This window comes from Lates calcarifer, linkage group LG13 (assembly GCF_001640805.2).
Source record: "Lates calcarifer isolate ASB-BC8 linkage group LG13, TLL_Latcal_v3, whole genome shotgun sequence".
In the NCBI taxonomy this organism is placed as follows: Eukaryota; Metazoa; Chordata; class Actinopteri; family Centropomidae; genus Lates; species Lates calcarifer.
Window position 1 is genome coordinate 23574041 of NC_066845.1, and position 15015 is coordinate 23589055.

At 40.0% G+C, this 15015-nt stretch overlaps 1 protein-coding gene across 1 annotated transcript in view; it reads left to right on the top strand.

Moving 5' to 3' along the window:
- dapk1 (death-associated protein kinase 1) overlaps positions 1-15015 on the top strand; it is an 82980-nt gene that overhangs the window by 27186 nt on the left and 40779 nt on the right. Inside the window, exons 3-5 of the mRNA XM_018669115.2 lie at positions 3439-3660; positions 10564-10702; positions 13704-13833. Of these exons, the coding sequence (XP_018524631.1) occupies positions 3439-3660; positions 10564-10702; positions 13704-13833 (491 nt within the window). The remainder of the gene's footprint in view (positions 1-3438; positions 3661-10563; positions 10703-13703; positions 13834-15015) is intronic.

Consider the following 15015-nt stretch of genomic DNA (forward strand, 5'->3'; position numbering starts at 1 on the left):
GAGTTCATTGGTGATAGGAAAGGCCACATTCACACAACTAAATTTGGAAGTTAATGTTTTTAAACTTGAACATGTGAAAACACATTGAGATGTTGAGGGTGAAATCTCAACTTTAAGCATTTTCTGCGGCCTCCTAATCCACCTGTAATCAAATATGTTGTTTATTTATATCCATTTATATCCATGAATATGGAAAATTGATTTGAGAGTAACAGTCTCAAAATGACTTTAAATCATTGATAACCTCAGTATTTTATGGTGTGTCTGTGACAGGAGGAAATAAGAATCAACTGTAGGTCTTAGCACAATATCAGGTTTTACATCAAAATCATTTAATTCAGTAGGTTGACTGAACATTTGCACAGTACTCTTGGGTAAAGATCAACTTAAGTGAACTCTTACATGCAAATTAGCACCACTGACCAACTGCAACCCATCTTGACCATGCAGGAAACATAACTAGAGAATCCAAAGCTCACATTACCCGTGTTGCATTGATCAGTTTTAAATCGAACAACAGCCACTCCACGATCCAACACCAGATATTTTGCAGGGATGCTCACATTAATTTTTCCGAGTGCCTCGACTGAGTGGAGCCCATCGTCTGCCAAACAGCTTTCATTTTCCACGCGACCTCAGACACCACTGGGTCAGAACAGGGTGACATTTTGTTGTTACTGATGCTTCCCGAGAGTGTTTGCTGTGTTGCCGTATCTCCTTTAAAGCTCCTCTACAGCTGGCAGTATTCTAGTCTGGATCCTACATTTACTCATCAAATATTGGGAGACACATTGTAGAGAGAGGATTAGCGTGGGAGACGTACAATATAGCTAAATTACTAAACTGCTTCCTGACAACTGTGCACTCTACTCTTGGCAGGACTGTGGGAGTCAGATGACAACGCAGGGCGCTCTCTTTTTATTATGGCTCTTTTTTTTTTCTTCCTCATGAAGACACGGGAAGCATTTTGCCAGACAGCTTCCCCTCTGCTGTTAATCTGTGTGAAAATCTGGCCATGGAAATCTTAAAAAAAAAAAAAAAAATAGACAGAATGTGGCACTCATTTCTCTCACTCTTCTTTCTCTCACCCCCTACTCCCTTGTTCTCTTCTTCCCTCCGTGGGTGTTTGGTACACTAAGTGCTTCGTGATTGCCAGGGCCGTGAGGAGGTACAATTGGTGGAGGCGTCAACAGCCCTTAGCCAAGTGTCCTTGCTTCCCCAAGTGGTTTTTGCTGGCAGTGTTTTTTTTTTTTTTTTTTTTGGTCGAGTGACAGTGGAGTCAGCGTCATCCAGTCAGATAGCAGCCGTTCGACAACAATGCTGCATGGCAACACGACGGTGGAACTTTCATAACAGCTCTCGTGTTGCTCGTAGACATGATTTGTCACGCTAAAATGTCACACAGGCTCACCACATTTGGTTTGCTTAAAAAGGAAAATTGCTTATATGTGCATTTCAGCAGTCAGACTGTAGACGCACCCAGTTTTTTTTTTATTCCACTGAACTGCCACATTTGCTGCAGCCTGTAAAGTAAAGCAGGAGCTGTTTGGAATCAACAACTCGGGGCGAGTGAGGGAGTTGAAAACTAAAAAGGATAAATGTTTCTGATAGGGTCCCAGGGAATCAGGTCTGGACTTGCCCTGTCACAAATGCAGCACACAGTTGGGTGGAGACCCAGAGAGAGGATAGAAACATCATCATTCATCATCATCATGTGAATTCTCCAGACAGTTACCTACTCCGTTCACACATCAACTTTCCGACTGATTCGGACATTTGCGTTAGGTGATGGAAAAGTTTGGGTTTGCAGTGCATGTGTGAAAGCACCGTTAATCAAAACAAAAAGGGAAACATTCTTTGTTTTAGCTCCAAACCAATAGATGCTAGTTTTTGAATGTGTGGAAGAAGCACAAATAACAGATGTGATCATTTTCAATTTTACAACAAATCTATTTAAGTGTTAAACTTGCACGCTTTAAAAAACATTTGCCAGCTTTTACATTTGTGGGTGATGCTGCAGATGCAGGTACTTCTGCAGCCAGTAAATCATATAGACACGTTACTGAGGGGCAACTACAGCTGTCCAGTCCATCTTTTACTAAAAATGCAAGCTTTTCGACAGATATTGTAATTTTAAACTGTGCAGGGACAAACTGCTGTGATTCCTGTCTCTTGTTTCTTAGCTGAGAGATAAATATTTACGAAAAATAACAGAAAACGTGTCGCTTGTTAGGAGTTTTTACTCACTCCAAAGAGTATCTTTTACTGTAACACAAAAAGATTGTTAGTTGTAGTGATAATAATACATTTTATCAAAGCAGGAAAGGCCTCTGCCGCCTCCTACAACACGTCTATAGTTGAGTGTGTGGGGTTTAGGATTACAGCTCGGATGTTTGTCAGCTGTGTTGATGTTGTGCTGAGCTGTGATTCTTATCAGCGTGTTAGCGACAGTGAGAGCTGCGCTGGATGGCTATAATTTACACACTGTTGTCAAACTGATTATGAGGGGGTTGCTGAAGGTGAAGGCAGGTGTTTTTGTACTCTGCAGGGACGCACTAATACTCCACTGCAGAGGGTGACTCAGTCTCACTTCTCCTTTTTTGTAAATTAGACTTTAGTTCGGGGATCAAAAGAAATAGAGATATGAGATAAAACCCAGGTGGATTATCATTTTTATGTTATGTAACAGAAGAACTGGGTTTTAATTTTGGAGTAAAGCTCTGAAATACCCGCACTGGTTGACCTGACGCCGCCTTGATTCGGATCTGAACGCGCACTGGTGTCTTTATTCAGCGTTCGTCGCTATTTCTGTTTCCAGGCAGCGTCGGTTGTGATTCATCAGCCAGTTATTAATTAAAGCTGTTTCTGATCAACGGCTTTAATTCCTTATAATCCCGCCCACTCACTTGGCTCAGATGTCTGTGTTTACCACATTCAAACTGATACTGAATCTGCCAAAAGTCTGTGTGTGTGTTTTTTTTATGTATTGGCGAATCCTGTGGGAACTGAACACTTGAGCCTGAGTGTCCTGGCAGATGATTGATTAGTTGTTATTGTCTATTGTTCATTTTATCAGTTTGTATTGTCTACTGTGTTGTTGCATTGTTTAGAAATGAATTATAATTCTTTGGTATAGTTAGAATAGAGAGAGACTTTGGTGAATATACTTTGTTTTCTTGCCAAGAGTTAGATGAGAAGATTGATATCTTTCTCATATCTCTGTGGTAAGTATGTACATGTATCTGGAGCCAGTGGGCAGTTAGCTTAGCTTAGCTTAGCATAAAGACTGGAAACAGGGGGAAACAGCTAGCCTAGCTCTGTCCAAATGTAGCTAAATCTGCCTGCTTGCACCACTTTTCCATGAATTAAATGTCAATGCTTCAAAGCTACAGTGGATGCAACTTTGACAATCTCTTCCTCTCCTTTCCACCTCACCAGCGGTCAGTTTGCTGTGGTCCGAAGATGTCGGCACAGGAGCACGGGCGTGGAGTATGCCGCCAAATTCATCAAGAAGCGGCGCAGTAAATCGAGTCGACGGGGGGTGACGAGGGAGGACATCGAGCGCGAGGTCAGCATCCTGAAGGAGATCCAGCACCCGAACATCATCACGCTGCACGAAGTCTTTGAAAACAAGGCAGAGGTCATCCTGATCCTGGAGCTGTGAGTGTTTTCTTCTTTGTCTTCCTCCTCTGTACTCATCTGGGCAAATTGAGATTTCTGTTGTGCACTTTTTACAACTTATTCAAGTTAAAACTTCGAGGAAGAGGAAAAGAAAATCCTTGAATTCTCATATTAAACGCAAAACCACTGACAACATTGTGATAGAACTCCTTAAAATGTCTTAAATTAAGCACTAAGTCATCAAATAAATGTATATTTGTTAGGTATTAATTGCCACAAACATTTCTAATTTCATTTAAGCGCCTTTTAATTTCTTTTTGCCAAAATGAGTCAAACTCTTCTGCATGAAAATTCCCATATGATGTAACTAGTACTGTCTTTTTTTCTTTACACTTTCTTTACGCTTGCATGTACCTGTTGGCAAAATACAGTATAACCTGAGTTACTCTAATAACCATAAATCCTATCTCTGCATGGGGCCATGTATACTTCTCACTTTTCTACTTAGCATGAATTAAATCATTATTAAATTTGGTTAAAAATAATTTTGGAAATGTCTTAAAAGGCATTAAATTTAAATGTCTGATGCATATAAACCCCTGCAGGCATTTCTGCATCATACTGATGGATCCAAAGCAGTATGCAGTGAGACATTAGGTAGTAGTACCTTCAAAAAATGCTAGATTTCCCATCATGAAACTCAGTAAAGACCCTTTCTGTCCCATAAACAACCTTCCCATTTGTAATTGCAGCACTTAATAAAGCAAATAGAAAAACTTGCTGTTTTTTGACAAGGTTTTCAAAACTGAAATAATTGTCAGATGGTGATTAGTCAGGTGGTCGTCATAGCAACAAGTATTCAGGAGTATAAGGCACAAGGCCACTTCTCTCACAAAGTACCAGTCATACCAGTTCACCCAGGCTTGTATTGAACTCCAAACGCACTGTTAAGATCGCTCATGTTTACATTACAAGTGTCCAGCTGACACACTTACTCAGAACAAACAAGCGTAAAAAGGAGTAACACAGCACACCTCAATTACTAGGTCAACTTACAGCGTAGCGTTGAGAGCTGCAGTCGCCCAACGACATTCCTGACAAGTGATCGCATACGATAGAGCTGCGAGGGAGAAATAACAAGCACAAAACCAGTTCAGGACCACAGTGCAGCGCGTGTGTGAACAATAAGTCCATGGCTCATTTCCAGCTCAATATAGTGAACTGGTAGAGCAGGTCACTATGGCTAGAAATAATATGAATATTCTTAAGGCTAGATTAGATAAGCTTTACAAAGACCGATATAAAAATGATCTTACTTAACATTATTAAGCAGATTTAAGGATGTTTTAGAAACTAAATAATCCTGCAAAGTGCTGCAACATCCTGCAGTAATCACAATACGGAGCTGGTTCATGAACTTGCTGTTGTTTGCTTCCCCTCAAACATTTCTAAAATTGTTCTGATGTTTCCTCATTCCCCAAAAACACAAAACAAGTGCACTTGTCCCATGAGACATCAACGTGAAACCCTTTCCTCTTCCTGATAACACAAACGCACCACTTTATGTGCTGTTAAACTTCAGTTTCACCCACTAAAAACCATTAAAAAAGGGTCGTATTTCCATATATTATCCCCTGCAATCAGTTATTTAAATACATTTGTGGATAGGAATGGATGCTGTTGAGCTGCACAGTTATATTTACAATGCCCAGTCTAAATAATTCAACTCCCCAGTGAAAACTGAGTTCACAAAATTAGACCCAGTTTCTGCATGGATACAAAAATCGTACAGTGTGTAACAGCGAAATATATCAGTCCAACCATACAGCATATTTGGTTTTCAGTGCTTTACACTTGCATCCTAAGGCTATCAGCATGGTCCAATGATTGAATAAGAAAAATTTAACATAACGTAGCTTAAAAAATGAAACCAGCATGTGGACTGATTCCCATCGACTTCCATTAATCTAAGAATAAATGGAGGAATCTCTGTCTGTCTGTCTGTATTTCAATTTTCTCAACGACCGCTCATCAGATCAACTCCAAACATTGCAGGTGTATTGCTGAGAACCTAAGGAAGTGCAGTGTCAACTGTGAAGTTTTTTGGATTAGCTGTTCTCGAGAAATCTTCCAGCGTAGTTTTTCTACATGTTACTTGGCATGAAGAAAAAGGCAGAACTACACTATGAGGGCAGTGCAGCGCGCGGATACTTATATAACGGACTTGGAACAAATTTTCCGGGAAAATCTGAAGGATGTGACGTTAGCTTTTTATCTGCTAGCCAGCATTAGCTTATAAAATGGAGTCTGCTAATGTCAACAAATAACCTTCTCCCAGCACAACACAGACCCAACACACAACAAAAATTAAATTAAAAAGTAAAGCTGACATTTAACTTGAACATTGTGTTAGCTAGCAAGCTAATAACAATATTATGCTAACATACTATTAAGCTAGTCTTACAGACTGTACCCTGTGTTACAGTGCTGTAGAGTCAAATATACTTAATAGACAAACTATAATATACCACCACTGTATATTATCTGTGAATTTCCAGTAGATACGTTTTACTAAGAATAACACAGAAAACAAAAATAACTTTGAGAATCTTATGTAATGTAAATGAGTCCAGTTCCACACAGTCAGTTGCTTTAGAGCAGATGGTTTCAGCCCCTGCTTCAGCCCCATCGATCATCTTTATCTGTGAGTTAATCAAATCAATTTGTCTTTGTGTGAGCATAATAAACCCAGAAGATGGAGTGGATTGTAAGGTTGCCAGCTCAAATGTCCAATTTAAATTATGGTTCAGAAACACGAACTATGCCTCTGCATTAACTGCAGAGGTTAAGAACAAGACATTTTCCAAAAGTTTGTAGAAGCAGCTTGTGACTGTGATGGTCAGCGATGTGGTCTCGGTTAGCAGTCCTCTTCAGCTTGGACCCTAAAGCCCCTATAAGACTGGTCCATTATTCCTCCTTCTCTTCCAGCTGGCATCCATCCTATATGGTTGTTTAGCTCCATCTAACACCTCCACAGCACATACTGTATCTCACACATTCAGGCTTTGCGCTCACTGATGATATTGCTCACTTCTACACTGCATTGTTTAATTGTGTCATGCTAAATTTAAATACAGGGTTTTGTGTAATTAACCTCTTACAGGACTCCCTTTTTATCGCACTCCCTGAGCTGGTGTGTGACAGCTGATGTTTTAGCTGTAGCTGTTATGTGAAATCTTATTACGGCTCCTGCTCCAGATGATCTAGCCTGTAGATTCACAATTTTGTCTATGCCAAGCTCTTCCAGAAAGACACGGCACCTGCAGGTCTTGAAAAGTCTTAAAAAGCATTGCTAGGAAGTTCATCAAGTGATGATTCCATCCATCAATTTTCAGACCATGGGTCTGAAAGAAACACAAATGATTTTGGTTGTTTTGTCTCTTTGTGGTCATTAAACATATCTTTGTGGTCATTAAACAATCTTTATGGTTGTTTTGCATCTCTTTATGGTTGCTCACTGTCTCTCTTCTGTGGTCATTTTGTGTCTCCTTGTGGTCACTGTACATCTCTTTGTGGTCATCTCACACTTTTTTGTGGTCAGTAAACAAATCTTCGTGGGTGCTTTGCCTCTCTTTATGGTTGTTCTCTGTCTCTTTGTAATCATTTTGTGTCTCTTCATGGTCATTTAAGGTGTCTTTGTGGTTGTTTTGTGTCTTGTTTGCTTTGTTTACTTTGTTTTCATTCTTCGACCTGTGCGACCTGGTTTTAAAAAGCTCTTAAAAAGTCTGAAATTGAATTCTGCAGAATCCCTGGAAAGATTCACTCTGAGCCACTGACAATCATTTGATAAGATTCATCCCCAAGGAAGTCATATGATGAGAGGTTTGTCATTGTTGTGTCAATCAGGCTGAGTGTGCGTGGGCATGTTGCTATGATGTACTACTACAAGATGAAATATGAACCAGTAGTGTGACAGTTTATTAAATGTCAGGACACCACACAGTAGTTTAGTTTATACTTCCTGGATTGACTTGTTTGATTGTACATAAGGTTGTCACAGCAGCTATTATTTCTGATGAGTGACTGATGAGGGTGCTTGCACATTTTTGATTGTCTAAACCAGAACGGTGAGATTTCCGGTCGAGTAGAGCCTGAGCCTATTTTTGCCAGCACCTCAAATGCACTGAAGAAGTGTTGAAATGAAGCAAGACTGAAGAGGTTTGTCTGAAAGAGCCTGAATTGAACACGCTGTCCACTGACATGTAATGAAGCTACTAATTTTCCTAGATCCCTTAATCAAAATATAAATCGAGGAATCTCTGTCTGTCTGTCTTTCGATTTTCTTGACAACCACTCATCCGATTGACTCCAAACTTGGTGGGTGTATTGCTAAAGATGTAAGGGACTGCAGTGTCAGCTGTGAAGTTTTTTGGATGAGTGGTTCTTGAGAAATCTTCGCTTTTCTACATGTTATTTTACATGAAGAGGCGAAACTGCACTATGTGGGCAGTGCAGCACCTGGATAAAGTTTATGAATCCGAGTGCACAGCTTATAAGCCATTTGCACAGATTTCTAAACCCAGAGCCTACACATAGATCTTCTCTGTAATGGGTAATTTTACATGTCGAAACTTGACCAAGTCAGGCCAACTCAGGCCAAACTGTCACCCTCTACCGGCAGGCATGTTTTAAATGGGCGCTGCACTAGTCAAAATATGAACTCATGACCTAAAATCACAGTTTATGAATTAAGGAGATCATGTATTTTTTTCAGGGAGTGATCCTGTTAAATCAGCAGGCAGTTGATGACTCAGTGTTGATGCCGAGCTTGTGCCATAAATGCTCTGTGGCTGCTGACAGTCTGCACAGAAGAGTTGTGACAGGGTCTGATATCACAACTTACAAAGTTGTTTTATTTTATTTAATAATGGTCATCTACTGAAGGAGATGATAACAGTTAAATTCCAGTCTTAAATAAGTAAAATCAGTTGCACTTTATGGTATAAATTACGAAACCAGAGCACTGTTCCTGGTTCCACATTTACAATTAGTGTTACATAAAGCTATGTTTTAGATTTTCCAGCCGTGGGCAGGTAAAACAACTAGTTACATTTGGACGGTAAAAATATTTGGCTTTGTGTTTTGCCCCTCTTGTCTTCCACATGCTCACCAAAACAGCGACCCTCCCCTTTGATCTAAAACACTGAGACTAACCTGTAAGAGGCAGAAAGGTGAATTTTTGGGGCAGAAACCTTCTTTCCTGTTTGTGAATGTGCTGTTAACCGCTGAAGCAGATGATGAAATAAAAAATCCCTCATATAGAGCAGGTGTAGGAGGTAGGGGTGGAGGTCCCAGCTGTGCAGCTGGTCTAGTGTTTCCTCCCTGAAGGGTGGAGTATAGTGTGTGTTTGTAGGTTTCTGTTCCTGTAGAAGAATTTAGGCATTAATTGGTACAGCAACATAAAAATGAGCATTATTAAGACATTAAAGTTGCATTTTATACAAAAAATACAAGATGTAAAATAGCTGTAATGGTTGAATAAACATAAAATGATAATATTGAGAATTAGCTGCTGAAATAAAAGCACTTTTTCACTTAACTGTGCTTTAGTGGTCACTGTAAGTCAGCACATAAATCACAAGACAAACATGTTTGTATGCGACTGAGTGAACACTCTGAGTCTGGATGAGCGTGGCTGTAATTACAGTTATCTCTGCTCTTCCCCTCTTTTCTGCTTTCTCCGCCACACTTCCCCTCACTGCAGGCTTTCCCTCACGTTATCGCGCTGTGACCACGATAAATCCTCTGCTCTCGCCTCCTCCCCTCTTTTCTTTTTTCCACCTCTTAATCCTCACATCTCTCACTGCTACTCCTTATCACCACGAGCTTCAAGAATTATTCAGTAAGTGCTGAATCACGCTGTGTGTTATTAAATGATCTTCAGCTCCGATGTGAAATGGACCTGAACAGACCTTTATAAGTTCATGATAAGATAAAATGTAGGGTTGTGTCCTGGTATTGATTAGCAGTGCAGAAATAGGAAATTTTATAGGAAATAATACAATTACATTCTGATATAACAAGATACTTCTGACATAAAAACCTCAATACTTCTTTTGTCTGATGATATGTTGGATCTGTTTTCAAGCTCCAACAAGTAGTTTATTAATCATTGTAACTTCATTTTAGTCGTTTTTCAAGCAGAAATGCCAAACGTTTTCTTATTTCCAGCATCTTAAATGTGAGGATTTCATGCTTTTCTTTGTTATACATGGTGGTAAACCCAATATGTTTTGGTTTTACATTGTTTTGCCAGACAAAACAGGACATTTAAAGACATCATCTTGCATTTAATAGACCAAACAAACAATCTGCTAATTGAGAAACTAAACGCCACATAACACAAATAATCATTAGCTGCAGCTTTAATCTCTTTTAATTGGTAAATATTAACCTCAGCAAGCCCAAAACTGGTCTGTGCCTGTATTCAGAGTGGTATTTAGTCCCAATATTTCTCTATTTTTGTGCTGTAATCATGTTGATTTTGATAAACGGTGTTGAATATCAATTGATGAATATGTAAATGTTCCTCACGAGTCAGCAAATAATCACATTTACTTCCTCTTAAGCTGTTTACTGTGTCAATTTCATCTTTTTCTGGACTCCTCTTGCATCTTTCAAACACTGGGGCATATTTCTTTTTCCCCAATCTCACCCGTTGTTGTGTTTTTTTGGAGGTTTTTCATTATTTAAACACGGCGTTAAGCATTTTACAGTGCTGGTTAAAATGTACTGGGGACGTGTAAATTGGTCGGGCTCTAATGCACCAGAGTGATTAGATTACATCAGCTCAGCTGTGTTAAGCAGGGATTTGTAGCTGGCTCTGATCTGTGAGATCTCGCATTTTAATTCTCTCTCTTTCTCTCTCTCTCTTTCGTCCAGTGTGGCCGGCGGTGAACTCTTTGACTTCCTGGCAGAGAAGGAGTCGCTGAGCGAGGAGGAGGCCACTCAGTTCCTGAAGCAGATCCTGGATGGAGTCTTTTACCTGCACTCCAAACAAATTGCTCACTTTGACCTGAAGGTACTGCAGCAACAAAAGACAGAAGACGTCGTCCCTGTCTGATGTCTGGTTCTTCTTGTCAGTCATGTATTCAAAGCAGGAGTACAGGATATTTATGGGATGTTTTCCATTTTGTCTGCTTGTATTTTACACAGCGATATAACATACTATAAACCAAAGCTGTGTCCTAATTCCATACTGCATACTAATGCTAAGCAGGTTGTTTTTGAGTGTGTTGCACGTTCACAGTTAAATATTAGAGCTGAAGCGACCAACAGAAGATTAATTTACAACAAATTAATGAACTGAATATACTGAATATCTTATGGTTTTGGTTTTATGGGGATTTATTGTCTGCATTTTCAATATTTTCACATTTTTTATTGGCAAAATTAGAGCTAAAAGTTAGTTGAATAATTAACTATTAATATTAAAACAGTTATTAAAATAATTAACTGTGGCAAAATCCAAGGATTTGCTGACTTAGTTTATCTTATGTGATGATAAACTTAAAGGATAACCCACAGATTTTTGCGAAAGGACAAAAGGAATAACAAAAGGATCCTGAAACTGAAGCAACTTAATGGATCATTAATTTTATTATTTACACCTGTGCTTTTTCTGCTGTGACCTGCCAAAATCCCTTCAGTGAAAAAACTAGAAATGAAAAAACACTGAATGCGGAAGATCGCAGAATTGTTTTGCTTTCTCTTTGTGAAGTTGACTTGATGTTGGCATCACAAGGTCACAGTTTGGTTGTTTGATCTGTCACCTCAGCAAAAACTGTATTTTGTAAACTTACAAGCATATGATAAAGTAGTGTTTAGTGTGGAGTTAAGACACAGCAATCGACACAAGACTCACACATTTTGTCCTTCCCAGGTCTTTTGTTTTGGATATTTCAACAAATGCAAATAAGACTTTTCAAGTGATTAATCTTGAAAACATCTTCAAAACAAGAAACCAGAACAGAAAAATACAGTTTTAGAAATGGAAAGATCCACTCCTCTGATGATTGTGTGATTTCCACAGAAACACTTTGGACACAGGAGATGATTGTTCAAGGTCGTGATACTCTGAGAAGGGCCCTCCAACAAAAACACACACACACAAAAAAAAACAGAAACCCCAACATTTATTGTTCTTATCAGAGGTCACAGGGAAATGTTGCCTTTACTTCAGTGCCTTGAGATTAGTTTGGGGTTGACATACATTTTCCTAAATGCCACCTCACTGGAGGACTGGGCTTTACTCTCTGGCCTCTTTTGTTTTCTGTCAGTTTCTCTTTATGTTTTTAGAGCCAGTGCATCCAAGGTTAATCACCATGACTAATCTGTTTTTTGGGATCTCTGCTCTTTATTATGGTCTGTGGGTAGTTTCAACCTCCTGAGGGAAAGAGAGTAAAGGTCACAGCAGAACAGACCATACACTACCCAAAGTTCCTTCCTCTGTGTTGTGTATTTTTGAAACCTTGTTGTGAGTTCTTTACTTAAAACCCAATCAATATCATCGATCAGTCGTCCACTTACAGCCGCACACATGGCGTCTTCAGTCCAGATCGGCTCCTCCACTTACAGAACAATTTTCCACAAATCATACATCGAAGTTCAGGACGTTTGACTGCTACTTCTGCAGAAAATAATAACCTCAGTGCCCAGGCAGCCACTCCTGATCCATCGCAGAGCTTTTACCAACCACTGCCGCCTACCACTTTGGATATTACCGACTGTTATTCACTGTTGAACAAGACTTAATTTGTTTAGTTGGACAACTTTATGCTAAACCACAGGGGTGGAAGCCCAGCGTCTGTTATCTGCTATTTTCACCTACATTCTGATAACATCTTGTCTCTTTTCATTGTGTTTGACGCCGTCTGTCGGTTTTAGCTCAGGGCTGTTTCATGCAGCTTTGACCCTGACATGACAGCGGCTGTAGTAGATGTTAAAGGTCAGCCATAAAAGCACCTCAAATGTTCTTCCAGACCATTTTAAACTGCAGTTGCACAGTTTAAAGCGCCACAAACGACCAGAAGAAGGCAGTTATGTGAAAATTACTTTCAGATCAATTCAGCGGAGACAGTAATACTGCCAGTCAGTGTACTTATTATGCTCAAGAGCTTAATAATATTAGGGGGCAGGGCAGACTAATGATGTCTGACTCATCAGCAGTCATCTTTTATGCAATTTGTATCTGAATTGAAGGCAACCGCTGTAACAAACACACCAAATTCCATTTAGAAATCTTGAAATTTTCAAAGCTCTACTGTATCATTGTTTGATCAATAATCTACTCTAATCTTTTTGTTTATGTCATAGAGAAATCTGTGGGGAAACATGTTTTTTCTTGCAGTAGAAGTGGTCGCACCGCTTCACTGAAATTCCCACTGTGCTCACGATTTAAGGTGTTCAGCTCCAGGACAGATTGTAACCCACATTTTGATATCATCCCCTGTCACTCCAGCATGTCAGTGTTTACAGAGCGGAGAACAAAACCAACAAGCTGAGCTGGAGTTTCTTTGTATTTTTCTCATCGCCTCCTGTTGCCACTGCTGCCTGCTGCCAATCTGTTCTTGGTCCTTTCCCCCCCTGGACTAAATCCTTGAGCTTCTGTTGTTTGGCTTCACTTAAAGCGCATCTCTCTGCCGTCCTTCCCTTTCTCCCACTTCCTCGAGAGGTTTTAAACTCGTGTTTTGCATGGGATTTCCATGGCTGATGAGCCTCCTTCCTGGCAGACTGTTCCTGGTTTTGTGACTGACTCTGCTGCTCGCTCTTTTGTTTACACTCGGTGTGTGTCCTCCAGTGGTGGAATGTAACTAAGTATGTTTACTCAAGGACTTAGTATTATCTATCCATAGATGCAGTTTGTACTCCTATAAACCAATAAAGTGCTTATAAAATATGATTCTTTGCTGTAGATTAAGCTGCCTGGTGCATTTGCAACATTTGCAATTGGAGATTAACCAGCAACTATTTTCTTGTAATTTTTCAAGCTTGTCTCTACTTTATTTTTCTTTCTTTTCCAGCCAGAGAACATCATGCTGCTGAACCGCTCTGTGCCTCACCCGCGCATCAAGATCATTGACTTCGGCCTGGCCCACAAGATAGACTTTGGCAATGATTTTAAAAACATCTTTGGAACTCCAGAATTCGTAGGTGGGTATATACGCCGGTTTGTGTGTGTGCGTCACTAAAAGCTCATTTGTCCTCTCGTTTTATCTTATCTCTCCACCATACATACCCAAACACGCTCACTGCACCACCCTGTTTCTCTGGCTTCATCCCAGGGGTTGCATATTGTGAGAGCAGGTGCCAACTGTGCCGTAGGGACCAAGCGGGAGAGACCTGATAATAGACCGGCGATTATCAGAACTCCTCCTTCTTGCCAACACAAACACACACACTCATAGACACATCAGTGGCTCTGTCCCATCCCTCTTTGCCCGGGGCGGTCGCCAACACTCCCCCGCCCTCCCCCCTGCCCAATGCCCACCATACCAGCAGCACCGTCCAGACCAAAACATGAGCCTGTTCCCAGTTCAGCAGGGTGGCAGGAGTCAAACGGTCTAAATAAAGATCAAGTGGCAAAAAGCTGAAATTATGACTTGGATAGGTGATGGTGTGAAACAGGCCGAGCAGCTCTGACATTCATGAGGAGCAAAGATTTCTAAGGATTGCCTTGTAAATGGGATTAGTTCAGTACCAAAGTAATCCAGTGATAATTGTCTGTTGATCCATGGGTGAACAGCAAACAGGAAGGGCTAATAGCTAATAATCCTGCATACTTTTAAGAGTGCCAATTGGTAAAACGTAACAAATACAGGCTAAAAAACATGGACCCTGAGGCAAATCACATGTTTTTTAACTGCTGACCTCAGCAAATTAATTTATGGGTCGGAATAAATGATTTTCTTCTTATTTGTTAAATCCAATATCAGTATGATTGACTCCTGGAAGGCCGATGATTTGATCAGTCCCTCGTGAAGACCCGGATTTGACTCACAAAATGTGACTCAACGACTTTTTAGACTAGAGAAATACAGAAGCAACAGTGTTGGAGGCTGTAAACTTTACAGCTGATAACTGTATAAAATTATTCATTAGTCTATTTAGTTTTATGATATATCTTGTTATATTGTTCCTACACAAAAATCCTTCTCTAAATAAAATAGAACCCTTACAGATATTATCCTCTAAATAAAAGACAATGAATAATAGTAGGAAGACCAGTTCCATCAAACTGATGAACTCATGACATAGTCTGCTTCCTCTTTCTCAACAGAATCCCTGCTTCATATAAACCCTGTTTTGTGTCATTAGGAAGGAATGTACTTTATT